This window comes from Castor canadensis, chromosome 13, assembly GCF_047511655.1.
Source record: "Castor canadensis chromosome 13, mCasCan1.hap1v2, whole genome shotgun sequence".
NCBI classification, from domain to species: Eukaryota; Metazoa; Chordata; class Mammalia; order Rodentia; family Castoridae; genus Castor; species Castor canadensis.
In genome coordinates, this window is record NC_133398.1 from 7,297,245 (window position 1) to 7,318,131 (window position 20,887).

A 20,887-nucleotide genomic window follows, 5' to 3' on the forward strand; every position below is an offset into this window, starting at 1 on the left:
CAGGACATGAACTCTAAGGTGTAAGAACAGGCAAGGGCCAATCAATCTGGGTTCTGCCTTTCACTAGTACAATGATCTTGGGCAGGTAACTTCACTTTTCTGATCCTTAGTAAACTCCCCTCACCCCAAAAAATACAGTATTCAACACACACAGAGTGCTTGGTTCAGGGCCAGAGCCTGGTGGTGGAAGGGAGTAGGCAGTAGAGAACAAATAAGGCAAATGTTGACCTAATTCCCACCCCTACCCTAGGGCAGGCCTGGCCTCACAGACCCTTGATGAATGAATGAAAAGTGTGTGGGAGAGGTCAGGAAACAGAAGAAAAAGTCACCCAGAGGGCTCCTAGATACCTGGCAGAGAGAAGGGTGAGGCCTTTCTTCAGTAGGTGGGTAAGAAAACACTAGAATGCCACAGGGCCTTTGCGGTGGATGAAGTAGCTCTTGCCTTTTGGAAAAAAGCAAAACCAGAATTCTAAATGATCCCATGTTGCTAAGCTCCCCACTAACATCTCCTGCATTGTGAGGATGCTTTCTCCAAGGGAGAATAGAAGGCAGAGACCTAAAATGGAAGCCTGGATCCTTAACAAGCATGCATTATCTTTGTAATTAAAAAATCGGTCAAGTGCTGGTGTCTCACACCTGTAATCCTAGCTACTCAGGAGGCAGAGATCAGGAGAATCGCAGTTTGAAGCCAGCCTGGGCAAAATAGTTCCTGAGACTCTACCTCAAAAATAAACCATCACAAAAAAGGGCTAGTGGAGTGGCTCAAGGCGTAGGCCCTCAGTTCAAACCCTAGTACAGGAAAAAAAAAAAAATTGTATGAGGGCCTGGGGAGGCAGCTCAGTGGTAGAGTGCTTGACTAGCATGTACCAGGCCCTGGGGCCATTCCCAGAACTGGGGAAAAAAGTATACGATGTTAAAGAAATACAGCCTTTAAAAAAAAAAAGGAAAAAATGTTCTTTGTAGCTTTGAGATGGAGGTTTGGAAGACAAGAGGGGGACGGATCAGGTTAGGTCTCTGCTAGGTTAGAGATGGAGAATTTGGAGAGGACCCTAAACAGAGGACAAAGATTAAAGGGTATGAAATCAGGGCCCTGAGAAGAGACACGAAAGAGTGCCTTGCTGTGCTCCAGGCTGCAATCTAGCCATTTTTTTCTTCTTCCAGCTGAGATGCACCAGTGTCATCTGCAGACTGTGCCCCAGTGGGCAACAACTTGGAATGAAGTGAAAGACCCTGACCGTACCTAGGTAAAGCTCAGGAGGCACTGGGCAAGAGACTGCCATGGAGGAGAGGGGAGGCTGAGAGGAATACAGGACAGGGACCACTTTGGACTCTTCTCAGGCCCCTGTGCAGAGCCTGGGATGTGAAAGGTGGAATAGGGGTTGCTAAAGTGATGGAGCCCGAGAAAGGTGGTGTGAAGGAGGACGGCAAGTGCCTGGGAAAGACTCCAGGACAAAGATGCAGCCATAGGATCATTCATCACAGTGAATAGAAGAACTGGGGGAGGCAGATGCCTGCCTTGGGGCGACTGGTTAAACAGTCATGAGGTGCTCAGATGTGGAGTACCATGCAGAAATGAAAACACATTAGTACAAATGATCGATGACAGGAAGAGCAGGTTGGAGCATGCCAAATGCGAGAAGGCAAAAAGCCAGGGGAGACAGATGCTCTGCCATAGATTACACACATATACCCCAATTCTCTCAGTAGTCAAATAAGGTCTTTTCACCCCAAAGTTACCTCTTCTTTTTTATTATAAGCTCATGCTATTCAGGTAAGAAAAAAAGATTTTTTGGGGGGGGTGGGACTAGGGTTTGAACTCAGGGCCTTGGGCTTGGCCAAGCAGGCGCTCTACCACTTGAGCCACACCACAAGTCCATTTTGCTGTAGTTATTTTGAAGACAGGGTCTTGCAAACTATTTGCCTGGACTCGTCTTGAACTGCAGTCCTCCCATTTTCAGCCTCCCAAGTAGCTAGGATTATAGGCGGGAGCCATGGGTGCCCGGCTAAGGAAAACAGATTTTTAAAATCACTATTTCCAAGGATCAAGAACAGAAAAGATAATTTGGAAGAAAAAAGGTGGAAAGAAACACCCCATGATATCGAAACTTAACTATAAAACTAATGGGAGTAAAACAATGTGGTGCTGATGTAAGGATACATGGGTGAACCAAAAGATGAGAAGTGCTGCCTTTGCAGGTCAAGGGAAAAGAATGGATATCCAGCAACAGTGCCAGCTGTCAGGTGCTCCTATGGAAAAAGTATGGCCCTAAGGCTGGAGGCTTGATTCAAGCAACAGAGTTCTGCCTAGCAAACACAAAGCCAAGTTCAAACACCAGTATCACCCAAAAAAAAAAAAAAAAAAAAAGCGTGTCCCCTAACTCCCTATAATCCTAGCTACTCAGGAGGCTGAGACTGAAAGGTTGAAAGGATCTGAGTTTGAAACCCCCAGCTCAACCAATGGCTGGGCATGGTGATGCACGCCTGTCATTCCAGCTATGCAGCGGAGCATAAATAGGAGGATCACAGCCCAGGACAGCCCAGGCATAAAGAGAGACCCTATCTCAAAAATAACCAACATAAACTGGGCACTAGTAGCTCATGCCTGCAATCCTAGTTACATAGGAGGCAGAGATCAGAAGGATGAAAGTTTGAAGCCAGCCCTAGCTGAAAAAACCCATCACAAAAAAAAAAAGGGCCCGTGGAGTGGCTCAAGCAGTAAGGTCACCTGCCTAGCAAGTGCAAGGGCTTGAGTTCAACCCCAATACTGCCAAAAACCAAAAAAAATCCTTGAAATGCTTAGGGGCTGACGTGTAGCTCAGTGGCAGGGCATTTGCATAGCATGTGTGAGGTGTTGTTAAAAAAAAAATAAAACTAGTGCCGGGCGCCAGTGGCTCACGCCTGTAATCCCAGCTACTCAGAAGGCTGAGATCAAGAGGATCGCAATTCGAAGCCAACCCGGGCAAATAGTTAATGAGACCCTATCTCAAAAACCCCTTCACAAAAAAGGGCTGGTGGAGTGGCTCAAGGTGTAGACCCTGAGTTCAAACTAGTACCACAAAAAAAAAAAAAAAAAAAAGAAAAGAAAAATCTACGAGACTATCTTAATGGTGTTAAGATAGGAAAGAATATCTTGCCACAAAATGTACAAGCTCTTATAGTAAAAGGTTGATATATTGGTACATTGGTCATATTAAAGTTAAAATGTGAACGCACAATAAACAGAAAAAAAAAAGAGAGGTATTTCCCATGTGTATGACAACAAAGGAGTCATACCAGAATAAACATACAACTCCCACGAGCATACATAAAAGACAATCCAATGGGGGAAACGGCAAGACACACGAATAGACAATTCACATGAAAAACTGCTGATATAAACTGATGCATGAAACAATTTGTAACCTCATTAGTACTCAAGGAATGCAAATTAGAACAATCAGATGTTCAGATATAATCATTTCACTCTCTTAGATCAGCAAAAAACACTGAAGACTTATCTAAGGAGTTAGGATACACAAAGCCTGCAGCCTGGGGCTGGTGGATGGCTCAAGTGATACAGCACCTGCCTAGCAAGCGTGAGGCCCCAAGTTCAAACCCCAGTACTGCCAAAAATAAATAAATAAACATGATCTGCAGCCCAGCAGCTCTCTCCTAGTTATGTAAGCTAAGAATGCTCACTGAAGAGTTGTTTGTAAAGCAAAAAATCAGCAGCAACCTAAATATTTATCAACAGGAGGAAGGATACAGTCTCTATTCATGCAATAGAACGCTTTAAGTCAGAGCTATTAACTATAGCTACATGTATCAGCACTGGTCAAAAGCAATGTTGAACCACAAACCAAGTTGTATAAGGATACACACATTATACAAGGTTTTCCGGAACATCCATATATCCAAATGCAGTAAAGGTACAAATCCACATAATGATTTCATCTAGGGTGGGAAGAAGACGGACTAGGGAAGGGCTTTTAATGTACTTAACGTATTTAAGCACACGCACACACGGGCACCTACGTGTGTGCATATCTCAAACAATTATGCAAAACATCAACATCTGACAAAGCTGAGTTCTGGACACAGCACTATCTATTCTAGCCTTTACATCTTTCTATGTGCTTCAACTACCTCATCACACAAAATTACCAAAACAATCATCAGTTTCAATTCATGACAGGTCCTCTCCTGATCCTCACACCTGTGAAAATCCAGCAGGCAGCAGCAACTCCTAACCAGGGCAGCAAACACAGCTCCTCCCTCTAGCCTACCTGTTCTTCTGCCCGAAAATACTGCCCCTGAGGACACTAATGAACTTGGAACACCCCCACACCTGGTCCTGCCCCATACCCAGAAATGGCTGCGACACAGGCCAGACAGTTCTTTCCTATAAGGCTGCACGGACCCGTGAGAGACATTAAGACCGGGACTCCTGCAGCAAGGCTTGGCCTCTCTATTCCTGGGAGGGCAAAACAAGCAACCCAGAAAACACCCCAGTGTTCCCTCGGTGGCAGGTGGATCTGGAAGAAGGCAAAGAGCAAGGGTTTGGAGGTTGGGGACAAGTTGTTCAAGTCCAGTTCCAGCATGAAATAATTCCATGACTCCAGGCAAATTATTTAGCCTGAGCAGTGGCTTTTGCAACTTTCAAATAGAAATAATGGTACCGTCTTCATAAATCTGCATGCAGTGACCCAAGTGATGTCCAAGAGATACTAGGTTTTAAAAAGCTGCTGATAAAGGACAGGGCATGGTGGCTCACACCTGTAATCCTAGCTACTTGGGAGGCTGAGATCTGGAAAATCAGGGTTCAAGTCCAGCCCAGATGAAACAATAGCGCAACCCCAACTCAACCAGTAGCTGGGAATGGTGGCACACACCTGTCATCCTAGCTACAGCGAAGCACAACAGGAGGACTGCAGGCCAACCTGGGCAAAATCAAAAGAAACTATCACAAAAATAACTAAAGCAAAAAGGGCATGGCTCAAGTGGAAGAGTGCCTGCCTAGCAAGAGTGAGGCCCTAAATTCAACCCCCAGTACTATCCAAAAAAAAAACTTGCTGATAAGAATGTAAAATGTATGACTCCAAAAAAGAAGCCAGACACAGAAGACAAATACTACAATATTCCATCACCTGATGGGCCGAGAGAAGTCAAATTCAGAGGCAGAAAGAGGAAGGGGGAAGAGGCAATGGGGAGATGGTGTCTAATAGGGACAAAATTTCAGTTTGCAAGATAAAAGGTTCTGGAGATGGATGGCAGTGATGGCTGCATATAGGAGTGTGCTTAATGCCACGGAACTGCACACTAAAACACTGGGAAGGGGAAGTTTTACATAACGTATATTTTACCTTAATAAAAACAGGTGGGAAAAAAAGTATGATTCTGTCCTTGTTTAAAAAAAAAACAAAACTATCTATACGGTTAGGGATGTGCCTCGAGGAGTAGAGCAAGCACAAGGCCCTTAGTTCAAACCCCAGCCCCTCCAGAAAAATATCAGCAAAAAACTTCATACCACATACAGAGAAAGCTCTGGAGAGCTGTATTTAAACTGTATGTGGTTAAGTCTGAGTGTGGGTAAGACTGTAGGGGTTGCCTACAATATAGATCCTTGTTATTTAAATAAGGCACATTTATGAGTAAAAAAATACTTAGAAACAAATCAAAAGACCTTCCTTATCATGTGATTTCTGAGGACTGTAAAAGAATTTATAAGGAGCAGCTGTCACCTAGTAGGTCGAAAAGGTCAGTCAGCCCTGTGCTCCCTGCCCTACCTGTAACAGACAACAGCAGCCCTCACTTCATGGGAACAACACACAAGGAGAGATAAAACCCTGGACACCAGCAGCTCAAATGCCAACTGCACCGTTTCCTCACTGGGGCCTCATGGCCTCCGTTTCCTCATCTGTAAGATAAGACTATCACAAATGATAAGTGGGTTTCTGTGAGGATTAAGGAAAAATAATGTACTATGTGTCAATTCAACACCTGGCCTAGAGTGAGACTGGGTGTTGGTTCATAACCCCACCTGCCATCACACAAGACCCTCCCATAGTTCAGTGGAGACAAAACTCGGTGAGGGCTGAGTTGAACATAACAATCTCTGAGTAGAGCTTCAGGACCTCTTAGTCCCTTTCTGGCTGAGTGTCCCAAGAAAGGACTACAGGCCAAGTGGTGATCATGTGCTCTCAGATCCAGCCCTTAGGCATCCACCCCAATCCACAGGGTCTATCCCTCATTTTCTTTTTAAGAGATGGGGTCTCATATGCTGCCTAGGCTGACCCCAAAGTCCTGGACTTGAGTGATCCTCGAGGCTCAGCCTCCTGAGTGGTGGGGACTGTGCCCAGCTTCAATTTCCTACTGATGCTTCTTACAGACAGGGAACAGAGTCAAAGAAATGACACACTGCCCCTCTGTCCAGAGGGAATCCCCCAAGTATGTCCAGACCCTGCGTGGGCCTGCAAAGATCTGAGCAGCTCCTACACCTGGGCTGTAGGCCTTTGGGAGCTGGCGGGTAGACAGGGCACAGAGAGCCTTTTGTTACAGCACAAAAAGAGCCAACAGGAAAACTTCCCTGCAGGCAGGAGGGTGGCAAGAGGCTGGCACACCTCCTTATAGCACAGATGGAGGCTGTCCTAAAACTTTCCCAGGGAAGGGGGAAGAACTGTTCCTGAGAGGCCCCAAGAAGACACTGGGTTACCAGCCCTGTTCCAGGGAAACTCTAGGCTTGTGAATCTGCTCTGGGCCTCATGCTTCCTCTAGTCCCACAACCAGGAGTGGAAAAGAGGTCTCACCCTCTTCTGGTACACAGCACCCCCCACAACAGCAAGGCACTGCCCTCCAGACCCCAGACCCCCCCCCCCCACCTAGGGTGAGTCAGAGGCTGTGGGCTGGGGTGCTATGGGCTGGGTCTTAACCCTGCACAGAAGGGCACACCCTCACTTCCTGGGGAAGGGCTGAGGGGAGATGGCTGAGCAGGAGGGGGAAGGGAAGGAATGTCAGCTCTAGACTGCTCTTGAATTTGGGCTGGGCTTCCAAAACAGATTCATCCTCATGAAAACCTGGAAAGGCATGGCCTGCATTCCAGGGTGAAAAGTGACAGGTAAGGGACATCCCCTGGGCTTCCTCCACAGGCTACCAGAGCCCAGTACACAGGGCAGCAGGTTGGGCTTAGGCTAGGGCCTTCCCTCGTCCTGTGCCAAGCACCTACTGTGCCTCATACAGACCAACCTCACCAATGTGATCTAGAAAGTCACTTCACCTTGCAGGGCTCTGGTTTCCTCATGTGAAATGCACCTATTCCTTGGAGAGTGGTGGTCTCCACAGAACTTTTGCACCATGTCTAACATGCAATAAGACTCTAATGTTTGCTGCTCTTATTACTTAGTTTCTTTAAGATAGAGTTCTGCTATGTTACCCAGGCAGACCCTGCACTCCTGAGTTTAAGCAATCCTCCCACCTCAGCCTCTCAAGTAGCTGGGACCACAGACATGCCACAGTGCCCCGATGCATTGCTGCTGTTATTATAGAAGGCTCATTGGTCCTTTTACAACATGAAGTTTGAGGCCCAGAGGAGTGAAGTGACCTACCCAAGCTGCGCAGCTAGAAGGCGGTGGTAAGATCCACCCAAGAGCCGACTTGCCATCATGCCAAGCTGCTTCCAAGGCAAGCAGGTCTCCTGGGCCTACTGGGCCGGTATGGCCTTGGAGATGCTTTTTAGGAAGAGACCCCTTTTCCTGAGTGATGCACTCAAACAGGGGCATTGCAGGGCCCCTAGCAATACTCAGATACTATACTCAGATGCCTCTGGTCTTCCAGGGGTTAAGGAAACTTTGGAAGGGAGCCAGCTGTGAGTCTGAGACTCTGGGGCAGAAGTCTTCAAGACAGGTCATGATCTGCTATGAACAACTGCCCTGCCTTCCTAGACTGGTTAGGACAGTGGACATAAGCACCCTGGAGGGCTGCAGACATCTTCTGCTGAAGTCCCAGGAGGACTGGGCACCAGCCAGTCCCCAGTAGACAAGGGGAAGGACTGAGGGGACCTGGCTGAGGCTAAGCGGCCTGCTGTCCCACCCTCAAGGATGGGGTGGACACCTGCAGGGACTCAGACCCAAGGAACCAGCTGGAAGAAGAAAGGTGCCCATAAAGGCCAAGATTCTGCCTGCCCTGCCCCCCTCACCCTTCCCCCCACAGCATGCTGGTCATCTGACTATCAGAGTGCCAGTTTGGCAGCTGTGTTTGAGGTGCCAAGGTGCTATGCAAAAGCTGTGGAATTTTACTCCAGCAGGACATCACTCCAGGCGTGAGGCTATATTGCTGCAGGCAGTTTAATTCTGTGGTTTTAAGCCCTCAAGAAACATTAGATAGATATAGAAGAACTTGCTGAGAGACGAGAGATGCAATAGAAACACGAATGTTTGTGAGTCAGAGTAAAAATCCTTCAGAAACCTCATTCCTACACACCTTCCATAAAGGAAGGTGAAGGTGAAGACCCCTGTCCCCTACATACACACATGCACATGCACGCACGCACACACAAAGAAAGTTACTAAAAAGCAAACATCCTGGTCCTAGGAGGGGCTCAGCCCTCTTCCCCAAGGGCATGGGTGAAGGCAGCAGAAGGCCTCATTCAGCAAAGGGGTCAGGGCTGGAAGAGAGATCTCTGGCCAGGGTCCACAGTGTGGTCTGCAGACCACCAGTTTGACCATGCCAGAGGAGCTTCTACAGAGTGCAATTCCTGGGCTCAGCCCTGCAGAGCTGACTCCAGTAGTGAGCCAGAGGCACAGCATTTTAAATAAAGTCCCTGGGTAACTCTGAAAGCACCCTCAAAGGCCTGAGGATGGAGAGGAAAAGAAGCAACAGAGAAGGGAGTAGAATGAGGTCAAGCTGAAAAGCCATGCAGATCTCAGCTTGAGTTCTGGCTTCGCCACTTACAAGTTATAAGACTTTGAGCAAGAGATCTCATCCTCCTCTGCCCAGTAGTAAAAGGACATCACACATAAGGCTGAGGTAAGGGTAAGTGCATGCAGTGACCTGCCATGTCACCGAGCACTCAAGAGGTGGCACTGAGGACAAGCATGGGCTGCTGTGGGGAAGATGAAGTTGGAGAAGCCAGCATCGTCTACTCGTGGGGCTCTCTGCCAAGCAATGTCTCCTGGAGAGGCAAAGGGACTGCTGGGGAAGAGGGAGAGGAAGGCACCGGGAGGTGGGAAAACAGCCAGCTGAAGCAGGCTTGAAGAGCCTGGGGAAAGACCCCCATTCCCAGCCTGATCCAGCCCAACATCTACCTGGCTCCACAGATCTGAGGCTGCCAGGCCTGAATGCTCTTACCAAATCCATCCCATGGCCAGCTATGCTCCAACAGAACATTTTTACACCCAGGTGCTATGGTGGCCTTCCCTACTCCTTATCTACTTAACCTTGAGACTTATGCCTAAAAGGAGCATTCTAAAAGGATCAGGACCAAAACTTCCTTTAGGCAATGCAAGGGTAAACTGGGACAGGGCCAGCCTTTTCTTAAAAGGTCCAGGAAATGACCCAGATGCCCCTCTTCTGGTGTGTGTACACCCAGCCCTTAATCTGAGCCACCTTAGGCAGACAGCAGAAACCAAAACTGCAGGTCCAACTTCTCAGGCCATCCACACAGCTATCCCTGACACAGAGGAGGAATTCCCCTTTTACAAGAGCAGTACTTGCTGCTTCCTGCTCATCGCTGCCCAACAAGACAGGACTGAATTCCTCAAAACCAACAGGAAGTTCCCACAGGGCAGGGCCCCAGAGTGCTGACCTTATCCCAATAAACAGAAGTGTGAACAGCATCACATACCAGGCACTTTCCACCCCCTCTGCTGCTGTGAATGCCAGCCATCAGAAATGCCTGGCACAGCAGGGGAGAGCCAGGGGAAGGCTAGCTTGAGAACATGCCTCACCAGGTCTGTCTGCCTCGGGTCCAGAAAAAGAGTCCAGGCGTAGGCGTGGCCATTCCACAAAATAAAACCCAGCTACGAATTGGCAGCCCATCAGAACATGACCTGATTTTTGTGAAAATCAGTGCACGGTAGTAATAGATGGGGAAAGTTATTCTCCCTGTTCCCATCTCTGAATATGGGGGCCAGAGGAGACTTTCCTTTTCCCTACCACATTCAGAATTCAATTAGGCACTGGCTGCTCACACCTGTAATCCTAGCTACTTGGGAGGCTGAGACTGGATCTCAGTTCAAGACCAGATTGGGAAAATAGTTCTCAAGACCCCACCTCTAAAATAACCAGAGTAAAATGAACTGGAGGTGTGGCTCAAGCAGTAGAGCGCCTGCTTTGCAAGTGCAAAGCCTGGAATTCAAACTCCAGTTCTAAGCTGAGCGCCAGTGGCTCACGCCTCTAATCCTAGCTACTCAGGAGGCAGAGATCAGGAGGATCATGATTCGAAGCTAGCCTGGGCAAATAGTTCATGAGACCCTATCTCAAAAATAATCCAATACAAAATAGTAAGATGTAAGCCTCAAGATGTAAGCCCTGAGTTCAAACTCCAGTGATGCAAAAAAAAGAAAAATTCAAAGGTATGAAAATAATGAACTTCCAATTTGCTTGCTTGGCAACTAAGGAAAAAAGTCCCAGGGTGGGGTGGGGGTAGTCGTGGCCCAAACAATGTATACACATGTGAGTAAATGTAAAAGTGATAAAATAAAATAAATAAATAAAAGTGTGAGGGTAGGAAAAAAAGTCCCAAAATTACTATATCTCTTAAAATTCAGTCTAGGGAAGCTCCTGCCTTCCATTAGGAAGACTGGTGGGGTAGGTGGAGGCAGACAGGACTCAGGCAAGAATAAATGACCTGGCCCAGGACTGCAGGATCCAGGTTCAAATTCACGACCTTGCCTTCCTTTCCAAGAAGTCTGTGCACATTGTTGTTCACTCTGAACCTCGGCCTCCACGGCTCTCACTGCTTGTCCACATGGGATCAGTGATGTGGATGGCTTTGCAAATTATGTCAGTCTATGCACAGGTGCCTCTGAGCAGGAGCTCTTTCTGAGGCACATACTCTGCTAATATGTCTTTCTATGCCAGCATATTTAACCCTTAAAACCTGCTAAAGGGAAGTGGACAAAAATATGACCCCACTCCCCTCTTTTCTTTTTTCTTATTTTTGCAAATCCAAGATCAAATTCAGGATCTTGCAAATGCAGGGCAAGTGCTCTGCCACTGAACTACATCCTCAGCCCCCTTTTAATCATGGTGGTGCTAAGGACTGTAGCCAGGGCTTGCCCATGCTAGGCAAGTGTTCTGCAATGAGCTATTTTCCCAATCTTCAGCCTCCTGAGTGCTGGGATTATAGACATGTGCCACCACACCCTGCTTCAGTCTTCCCTTTTTTTAAATTTTTTTTTTTGTGGTACTGGAGCTCCAACTCAGGGCCTATACCTTGAGCCACTCCACCAGCCCTTTTTTTGTGAAGGGTTTTTTTGAGATGGGGGTCACATGAACTATTTGCCTGGGCTGGCTTCAAACCACAATCCTCCTGATCTCTGCCTCCTGAGTAGCTAGGAATACAGGCGTGAGTCACTGGTGCTCCGCTTAGTTCTCCCCTTTTAAAGATGAGGAATCTGAGGCTCACATAGGTACAATGACTGTCCCAGAGTCACTCACAGAGCACATCTGGAAACCTTTTTCCAAGTTCAAGACAAAGAACCCCCACCCCACAGATGTCTACATGATCAAGTAAGTGTGGGGAAACATGTCTTATTAGCTCTCCCTATCACACTTACCACGCCTGGCTCAATGCATTCAAGGCTCTGAGAAGTACTGCAGCACACATAAGTTGTTGTTTCCCAGAATCATCTAACCACTGGGACCAAGGAGAATGGCGTCCCACAGAACATACCTTGGGAAAAGTATCCTGCCACCCACAAAGATATGGGAGAAGGGAAACAAAAAAGAGGTTCAATCAACAACACTGAATTCAAAGGGCACAGCAGGCAGACACCACTCAGCTGCTCAACATGTCAGAGACTAACTCTGGTTTCTGCCCCAGGTCCCAGATCCCCGAGGCCTACAGTGAAGAGCCAAAGGACTGTGAAGACAAGAATTGCTGGCCTTTACTCCTTCCTGGGTGAGAGAGCTGAGCAAGGCTGGCATGGGCCTTACCCTGAGGCGGCTCTGCTATCTGTACGTTGGCTGTGGGTGCTGAGGCTGGTCCCCGTCTGTCTGTGTGGAGTCCCGGCATTCCTTTTGCTCCATGGACACTGCCGCCCTAGGAGGAAGGGAGAGCTGCTGTCAACAGGTACGTGTGCAATTCTCAGAGATACCTACATGCTGCCAACGTTTGGGGACAACCTGGTAGTGTCAAGGTCTGGGATCTGGGGTGTCCAGACCTACTTGGACAGGGTGCTTCCCCCACAGACCCTGATCTCCTGAGGAGTCCTTAAGGCAGCTATGCCAATCTGGAGTCCTAGGGCACTGCTGGGATCCTGGACCAGCACTACACTCAAACCAGAGCTATGAGCAGATTTCTTGGGGGAGGTGGCTGGTGACTCCTGGGCTGAGAGGAGTGGGAAGAGAGGGATGCAGACCAAAGGCAGAGCACACGTTTGCCTGCAAGGGGCCATCTAGAGAATTTTACAGGTTCCTCCCTAGCCAGATGTAGTTCTGGAATAGGGAACAAGCAAGAAAGGAGCAACAGCGTGAGCTGAGCAGGCAGTCTTCCATTCAAACACAAACTGAACTCAGTCAACAAGTGCACAGTGAGCATCAGCCACACACTGGGTGCTCTGCTCTGAACTATTCACGGATACACAAGACCAGGTGCAGAGAATGGGAGAAGTGTGTGTACTGTTGTAAGCTCAGGGGAGTGTGGCACAGCCACTGGGGAAGGCCAGAGTACTAGCGAGAGTCAGCCAAGAAGGGGGTAGCAGACAATGGGACCTGAACAGATCTAGGAGGGACTGGGGAGCCTTCCATCACTCACACCACAGAGCACTTATGACACCTGCACGGCGCTGGGAGAACAAATGGAGAAGCTTGGCTCCACGGCCACAGGGAGATGGCACTGACCCAGTAATCCCTCAGAGGTGAATACAGACAGGTAATGAAGCACCTAGAGCTGGAAAAGTGCAGAGGTCATCCAGGCCACCTGTGCCCCACCCATTCTCAGCAAGGATGGGGACACACCCCTGAGGCTATGCTGCAGGGCAGTCACTTGCCCATGACAGAACCAGGACCACAACTGTGAGGCAGGACTCCGATTCTTCTAGTCCCCCTCTTCTGGGAAGTGTTCCTGAGCTGCCCTGCATACTTGCCCAGAGCTCCTTCCTCTGGGCTGCCTCACTATCATTTCTATAATCACGCTGGCTAGCGGTCACAGATCAAGTGTCTTGCTGTCTTTCTCCTCCACACTGCAACAAAGGGGACAGGGAACATGTTTTCCTAGCATGAGTCCCAGCCCAGGGCAGGCAAGTACTACCATACAGTTGAATAAATGAGTCCAGAGAGAGAAAAGGTGAACTCATTTCCATGGCTCTACACCCATCCCACCTGAGTTCCCATGAAGTCTCTGCACACTAGTATCCCCACACGAAAACCTGAGATCATCTCCACTCTCAGGAGAAGGACAAGAACAGGCTAATTCCTTCCCTCTAGCTCCTCTAGGCAAGGTCCAGGCCCTGCCAAGCAGCAGCCTAAACCCAGCTACCTGCCAAGTCCTGAACCACGGGGTCCATCTTCAGGCACCCCTACTCTCCAGAAAAACCGCTTCCTAGTGAGTGTGCCTAAGGCACAGAGAACAAACACAATCAGTGGAGTACTGAGGAGAAGTTACAAACATTACTCAGGTCCCTACTCTGTATCCCTGGGAGGCAGAGGGACATCAGACACACCCCAAAGCAGCTCTAAGACCAGAATTTTAGGGAGGCAGGGGAGCCATCACCCCTAGAATCTAAACAACCAGTCTTCCAACACAAGTCACTTGTCCTTGCCTCCCCTCCACAGTCACAGGAGAATGTGACCTTAACCTAGGCAACCCCAGTGTGATTGAGCCTCTGGCACCCCAGGGCCTCTGAACACTCTCCCACTCCCCTTCCCTGGCACAGGAACTATCACCAACTGCCTGCCTCCTCCCCTTTCTTCAGTGTCTGTTTGTCTGCCAGTCAGTCTGCTCCAGAGGGCAGAATGCAGTTTCTCACGAGTTAAAGGTGGCAGAGGTTCTTGGAACTTTCGGCTTCTTCAATCCCATCCTGCATCAGGTAGCCTCCAATTCCCTGTCCTCCCCAACTGTCCCTGCACAGGCATTTGAGCTAGGGCAGGGGAAGCAGGCAGTGGGAGTGGGGCTCTCCCAGGACACACCCACCCTGTCAGCCCAGGCCCCATCAAGACGAGGCTAACACACAATCCCCAACCCATGTCTCCTTCCCAAAAAAGGCAAACAATTGCATCAGCGGAAGACCAGCCGATCTAGGTTCACTCCAGTTAAACTAAGGGCAAGAGTCGGTCAACTAAGCAGCAGAATCAAGAATCCTATGAACCTCAAGCTGTGTTCCTTCAGCCTGAGAACATCTTTGCTGGAACTCCAGCTCACCTGTGTCTGGGCTAGACCAGGACCTCACCACTAGACCTGGCACTCTGGCCGGCAGAATGCACAGGACAGAGAAAGGGACTGAGGCCTCACGCCCCGAACCGTTCATCCCGGGAACCTCAGCCCAAACAAGTCCCAAGGACCTAGCCAAGGATCCTGTCCTCAAGACTGGACACTGTCCCCTCTGATCAAGGGATGGGGCTCCGGCAATCCTAGAGAAGGTAACTGGGGAAATCTTTGAAAGAAGAAAAAAAAGCTGGCAAGGAGGGGACTCGGCGGAGGAACCTGTAGGAAGGGGGAGTGTGTGCGGAAGGGCGCCAATCCGAGGGGACCTGGACGATGACAAGAGGCCTCCGGGAACCAGGCGGAAACTCCGGATAAGAGGAGCACGGGAGGCACGGGGGTGCTGGCAGGGGGCTCGCGCGCCGCGGCACCCGCGAGAGGGTGGGGCCCCGAGTCCCGGCGCCTGCGGGAGCTCAGAGGTAGCCGAACTGAGTGGCCGTGGAGGGCCCAGGTGGACGGTGCCAGCGAGCAGAGCCCGGGACGCCCTGAACTTGTGGGTCCGGGCAGCTGGCGGGGCGCGTCTCAGTGGGTTTCGTGAGATGACAGTTCTCGCCCCTGTCCCCACCCGACCCACTCACCTGGGCCTGCCTCGCCCGGCCGCCCAGCAGGCAGCCCCAGCCTTTGGCCGCCCCGTCCCGCCGCCGGACGCTGCGCTCCTCAGGCGCCTCCTTTTGTTTGTCCCTCACTGCACCACTCAGCCTCCTCCGCCCCGGAAGTGACGTCACGACCCGCGCGAACGCGGCGGCCAAGACCTCGCCATGTTTTTAAAGGGAGCGCGTCGAGGCGTCACGTGACTCTCTGCTGCGCGCCTGCGTACAGCTTCTTCTGGGCGGGAGTAAAGAAGCCGTGGCTCCGCCTTCTTAAAGGGAGAGAGAGACAGCTTGAACCTTTAAGGATACGCTAAGGGGCAAAGTGACCAAAGCCAATGAGACTATTTGGTTTACAGACGGTGGCTGCCCCGAAGTCGGGAGCAAGTGCTGGAAGACCTGTTAGAGGAGTCCCGAGCTCGGGCTGGAGGTGTGGCTCAAGCGATAGAGTGCCTGCTTTCAAGTGTGAAGTCCTGAGTTCAAACCCTAGTCCCACCAAAAAGAAAAAAAAAAAATAGATGATAGATAGATAGATAGGAAAACGTAAAATGACACTGATATGGAACGACTTCCAAGATACCTTAGGTGAAAAAATGAAAGGACAAAGAACAGGCTGCGCTATCCTGCCTTGTATGTGTATGTATCTGCAAGTGTGCGCACCCTCTGTCTGACGCAACCAAGTTGTCACCCGGTTGCCTCAGAACTGGGGTCCTGTGTACCCCGACAAGGGGGAGGAATTACCTCCATATGCAGATTATATTCAAAGTAAAACCACTGAAGTCACCTGTTGAGCCAATGCCTCTGTCAGCTTCCCTGCTGGACGTTAGGGAATTTAGCAGTGTCCTGGCCAGGAAGTGAAGAAGCTGTAATGTGAGTGCTAAAGGATTGTTCAGTGATGACAGGGATCTAGCTTGTTCAATGTCTGTTTCTGTTGTCAGTTGTACAATACCCACATTGTGCAACCTGGCACATGACAGACATCCAGTGTTTGTTGACTGAACAAGTGTAACAGACAGGAAAGATAGCCCAAGGGAGAGAGTGAAAAGAAGCAAATAGCGTGGCTGAGGCTCTCTGCCTTTTCACTGCCTTCAGACTGGACCTGGCCAGTCTCCCCAAGGCCTCTGTGTTTCTACCTGTTAAACCAAAGACCAGCCAGGCACCAGTGGCTCACACTTGTAATCTCATCTACTTAGGAGGCAGAGATCAAGAGGATTGAGGTTCAAAGCCAGCCCCAGGCAAATAGTTTTCGAGACTCTATCTCGAAAAAAATCCATCACAAAAAAAAAAAAGGCTGGTGGAGTGGCTCAAGGTGTGGGCCCTGAGTTCAAGCCCCAGTACAAAAAAAGAAAAACAACAACCAAAGGCCACCACCACAAGGCAGATCCTCATTGGCCTCAAGTATCATACTTCATCCTATTATACACATCAGTCCCATTTTCCAGATGGGTAAATGAGGCCCAGAAAGGTTTATAAAGTTGCTGAAGTAGGTTCCCACAGGGCCTTACTCCCCTCCTGCCTGAGGACCCTAAGTGGGGAAGGAAACTGACAAAATCAGACAATCACACCTTCAGTGTGGCTTCTGTGTGCCCTGCCCTTCATCCTGGACAAGGCCTCCAGTAGGGGCTGCCCTGAGTCCCTCCCTCTGTCCACACTTAACTTCCAACCTCTTAAAGTCTGGGCTCCTGCTTTCAATCCAGGTGTGGGGACAGAGGACCACAGGAGTGTTAGTAGAAATGAAGTTCTAATTAAGCTCTCAACCACTAAGCAACACTCCCGTCCGTTTTCAGTTTCTGGAGAATTTCCCAATTATTACTTTTGCTCACTTTTTTTTTTAACCTCTATTGAGATGTTGGTCCTTTAATAATTTTTAGGAATTCTTTGCATGCTAGGGCTCACGCTATATTAAAATGACCCATCAATTAGTTGTCTCCATTGGATTTTGCGTGGCTTGATGGAAAGGGTCCTATTCATCCTTGGGTGTATGGTGTGTAGCACAGGGGATGATACACAATAGAGGTTCAATATATTTTTGTGAGTCCCTACTGTGGGGCCGGCACTGTGCCAGGCATTGAGAATACAAAGATGAACCCAACTGAGTCCTAACAGAGGTTGCTGCATGCTGCAAGAAATATGCATTCATTCTCCCATTCACAGAAAGTTTACCAAAAAGCAAACAAAAAGGCTTTTTACTGAGCAGCGACTCTGTGTTAAAGCTGCAGTGCCCGCTAGAAGAGCCATCCTGCTGAGATGGCAGTAATGCCAGGACTATTGGATATTTACAGTAATATGAATTTGCCACATCACAGGGTTACCTTTGCTGAAAAACTGTTCTTTCCCCCATTGATTTATCTTGGCTCTCTTCTCTAGAAACGACTGATCATAAACCTGAGAGTTTATTTCTGGACTGTGAATTCTATTCCACTGATCTCTGTACCTTCCCCGCAGCCCGTCCCATCCTTTCTTGGTTCCTGCAGCATTGTAGTCACCTTTAAGTCAGTCATGCACCATAAATATTCTGCCTTTTCTTCTTCAGGCATTTTTTTGTTGTTGTTGTTGGTACTAAGCTTTGAACTCAGAGCTCCATGCTTGCTAGACAGGCACCCTACACCTTCAGCCACTCCGCCAGCCCTTTTTTTCTGTTGGGTATTTTCGAAATTTTTTTTTTTTTTCAGTACTGGGGCTTAACTTAGGGCCTTCACCTTGGGCCACTCCACCAGCCGTATTTTTGTGAAGGGTTTTTTTGAGATAGGGTCTCATGAACTATTTACTTGGGTTGGATTCCAACTGTGAACCTCCTGATCTCTGCCTCCTGAGTAACTAGAATTACAGGTGTGAGCCACTGGCACCTGGCTGTCGAGATAGGGTCTTGTGAACTATTTGCCCAGACTGGGTTCAAATTGCAATCCTCCTGATCCCTGCCTCCTGAGTAGCTAAGATTAGCGGTATGAGCTACTGGCACCCAGCAGAATTGCATTTTTAAAGGATCGCCCTAGTTGTTGGTATTGGGGTATTGTTGAGGTGGCTGAGTGGGATGCAATGACTTGATAAACAACAAAAAAAAAAGCACTTAGCATGTGCCTGGTTCACAGTGAACTTGTTCTTCTTGCTGTTAGAACTGTGAGTTCAAGCCAGGCACTGGTGGCTCACACCTCTAATCCTAGCTACTCAGGAGGCAGAGATCAGGAGGATTGCAATTTGAAGCCAGTCTGGGCAAACAGTTCACAAGACACTATCCTGGAAAAACCCTTCACAAGAAAAGGGCTGGTGGAGTGGCTCAAGGTGAAGGCCCTGAGTTCAAGACTCAGAACCACAAAAAAACAAACAAGCAACTAGTGGCTCAGAGCCACTAGCTGGCCCAGACTCTGCCCTTCTCCTCTGCCCCTGGAGGGAAGTCAGAGCGCCCTGTGGATCTGGGAGGCATGTTCAGGAGTGCAGCAGCCATCTATGCACACCTGGTGGGGCCAATCAGGGGAAAGAAGGCTGGAGCCCTGCTCACCCGGTGCCTGCACCAGACTGTAAGTGCCCCAACCCGTATCTGCCACCCTCATCCTGGGTTCTGGCTTGGTCCTGGCTTCCAGGCTGTGCATGAGCCTGCTCCTTCAGAAGGCCTTGCTGGCCGCAGCTGGCTGTCACCACTCCCTCGCCTGCTTCTCTAGTCTGGAACCCGCAGCTCTGCATGAAGGGTGGGCTTGTGCGCTGTGGCTGCTCCTCATCGTCCTGGTGTCCAGCCCAGCACCTGGTACTGAAGGCGTTCCAGGTTATGCATAAGCTCGAGAACTGGCCCTTCCCCCTGTACCCAGTACAGCCTATCATTCTAGAAGGGGGCTCTCTCAAGCAGCCCACATTTCTGCGGTCCCCAGTTGTTTTCATCTCCTTTGCAAATCCATTCAACTCCACTCACTTTCTGCACTCTCCACTCCCACAACCCCAGCCCTCCCTAGCTCCCCTCACTCAAAGCTCAGTCCTCACTAGGCAAGGTGGCTCACGCCTTAATCCTAGCTACTCAGGAGATAGAAATCAGGAGGATCTCGGTTTGAAGACACCCAGGGCAAAGAGTTCTCAAAACCCTATCTCAAACAACCCATCACAGAAAAGGGCTGGTGGAGTGGCTCAAGGTGTAGGCCCTGAGTTCAAACCTGAGTACTGCAACAAAACAAAACAAAACAAAAAGCTCAGTCCACCACTCCACTCCCACCCACTGCCCTGACTCATTTGCACTTCGTTTTGTTTAAAAAAATGCTGCAGCCCTAATTCAGCAGACATTCTGTATGTGCTTGGATCCACGATGCTATTGACTGTACTATGAACTATTTTATGGATTAGTCGGGGGGACATTCAGTTTAAACTGATGTATAGATTGCTAAAACACCAGAATCCGGGGAAGGTGTGAAGTGAAAAAAGGCACATATCAGAATCAGTCAAATAAGATGCTCACCGTGCAAAAAACTGGGCAATGCAAAAAAGGCAGAAACAGAAACTTGTGAACAGGATCACCTATAATCCCACCACTGAGAAACAGCCAAGATGCCCCAGCACTGACGAATGGATTAAGAAAATGTGGTATCTATACACAATGGAATTTTATGCAGCCATGAAGAAGAACGAAATGTTATCATTCGCTGGTAAATGGATGGAATTGGAGAACATCATTCTGAGTGAGGTTAGCCTGGCCCAAAAGACCAAAAATCGTATGTTCTCCCTCATATGTGGACATTAGATCAAGGGCAAACACAACAAGGGGATTGGACTATGAGCACATGATAAAAGCAAGAGCACACAAGGAAGGGGTGAGGATAGGTAAGACACCTAAAAACTAGCTAGCATTTGTTGCCCTTAACGCAGAGAAACTAAAGCAGATACCCTAAAGCAACTGAGGCCAATAGGAAAAGGGGAACAGGTACTAGAGAAAAGGTTAGATCAAAAAGAATTAACCTAGAAGGTAACACCCACGCACAGGAAATCAATGTGAGTCAATGCCCTGTATAGCTATCCTTATCTCAACCAGCAAAAACCCTTGTTCCTTCCTATTATTGCCTATACTCTCTCTACAACAAAATTAGAAATAAGGGCAAAATAGTTTCTGCTGGGTATGGGGAGAGGGAGGGGGCGGAGTGGGTGGTAAGGGAGGGGGTGGGGGCAGGGGGGAGAAATGAACCAAGCCTTGTATGCACATATGAATAATAAAAGAAAAATGAAAAAAAAAATCCCACCACTGAGAGAGAAGTTTGGTGAACATGTTCATAAATTTCCTTCCAAACTTTATTTCTATTCACATGTGCTCATAGGAAGCAAGTCTCTAAGGCGGGGTGTGGTGGCTCACATCTATCATCTTGGGATCAAGGGGCTAAGGCAGGAGGATTGTAAATTTGAGGCCAGTATGGACTACATGGCCAGATGCTTTCTCAAAAAAATGAAAGAAAAAAAAAACTAAAAAATATATATAACTATCAACCAACCAAAGACTCCTGGTAGTTTGGTTATAACAAGGTCATCCTGCAGGGACCACCCTCAAGCTAAGCCATGTCACTGGGTGCCAGGCCTAGTGATGGTGTCAGGGATTCAGTCAGGGGACAGGTGGTCAGAGCCATCTGTCTGCAAAGCACCCAGCATGTGCCAGGCCTCAGGCTGCCTCAGATGCCCGGGCTCTGGAGACACTGCAGGGTCCCGGGGCCCCTCCACGGCA

At 48.9% G+C, this 20,887-nt stretch overlaps 2 protein-coding genes across 6 annotated transcripts in view; one reads left to right on the forward strand and one right to left on the reverse strand.

Annotated features, from left to right (window-relative positions):
* Lrrc8a (leucine rich repeat containing 8 VRAC subunit A) overlaps window positions 1-15,356 on the reverse strand; it is a 29,135-nt gene extending 13,779 nt beyond the window's left edge. Inside the window, exons 1-2 of one of the 3 annotated variants that reach the window (XM_074053037.1) lie at window positions 15,196-15,356; window positions 12,133-12,238 (exon numbers count right to left, since the gene is read on the reverse strand). The gene's annotated coding sequence lies outside the window, so the exon portion shown is untranslated. Of the gene's footprint in view, window positions 1-12,132; window positions 12,239-14,165; window positions 14,764-14,839; window positions 14,973-15,195 lie in introns of those variants that run through there. The other 2 variants (XM_074053038.1, XM_074053039.1) reach the window with 2 other exon arrangements.
* A 3,169-nt stretch (window positions 15,357-18,525) lies between these two features.
* The window catches only part of Kyat1 (kynurenine aminotransferase 1), a 40,207-nt gene continuing 37,845 nt past the window's right edge, over window positions 18,526-20,887 (forward strand). Inside the window, exon 1 of one of the 3 annotated variants that reach the window (XM_074053063.1) lies at window positions 18,526-18,719. In XM_074053063.1, coding sequence (XP_073909164.1) covers window positions 18,649-18,719 — 71 coding nt within the window. In that variant the 5' untranslated portion in view covers window positions 18,526-18,648. The remainder of the gene's footprint in view (window positions 18,720-20,887) is intronic. The other 2 variants (XM_074053053.1, XM_074053061.1) reach the window with 2 other exon arrangements.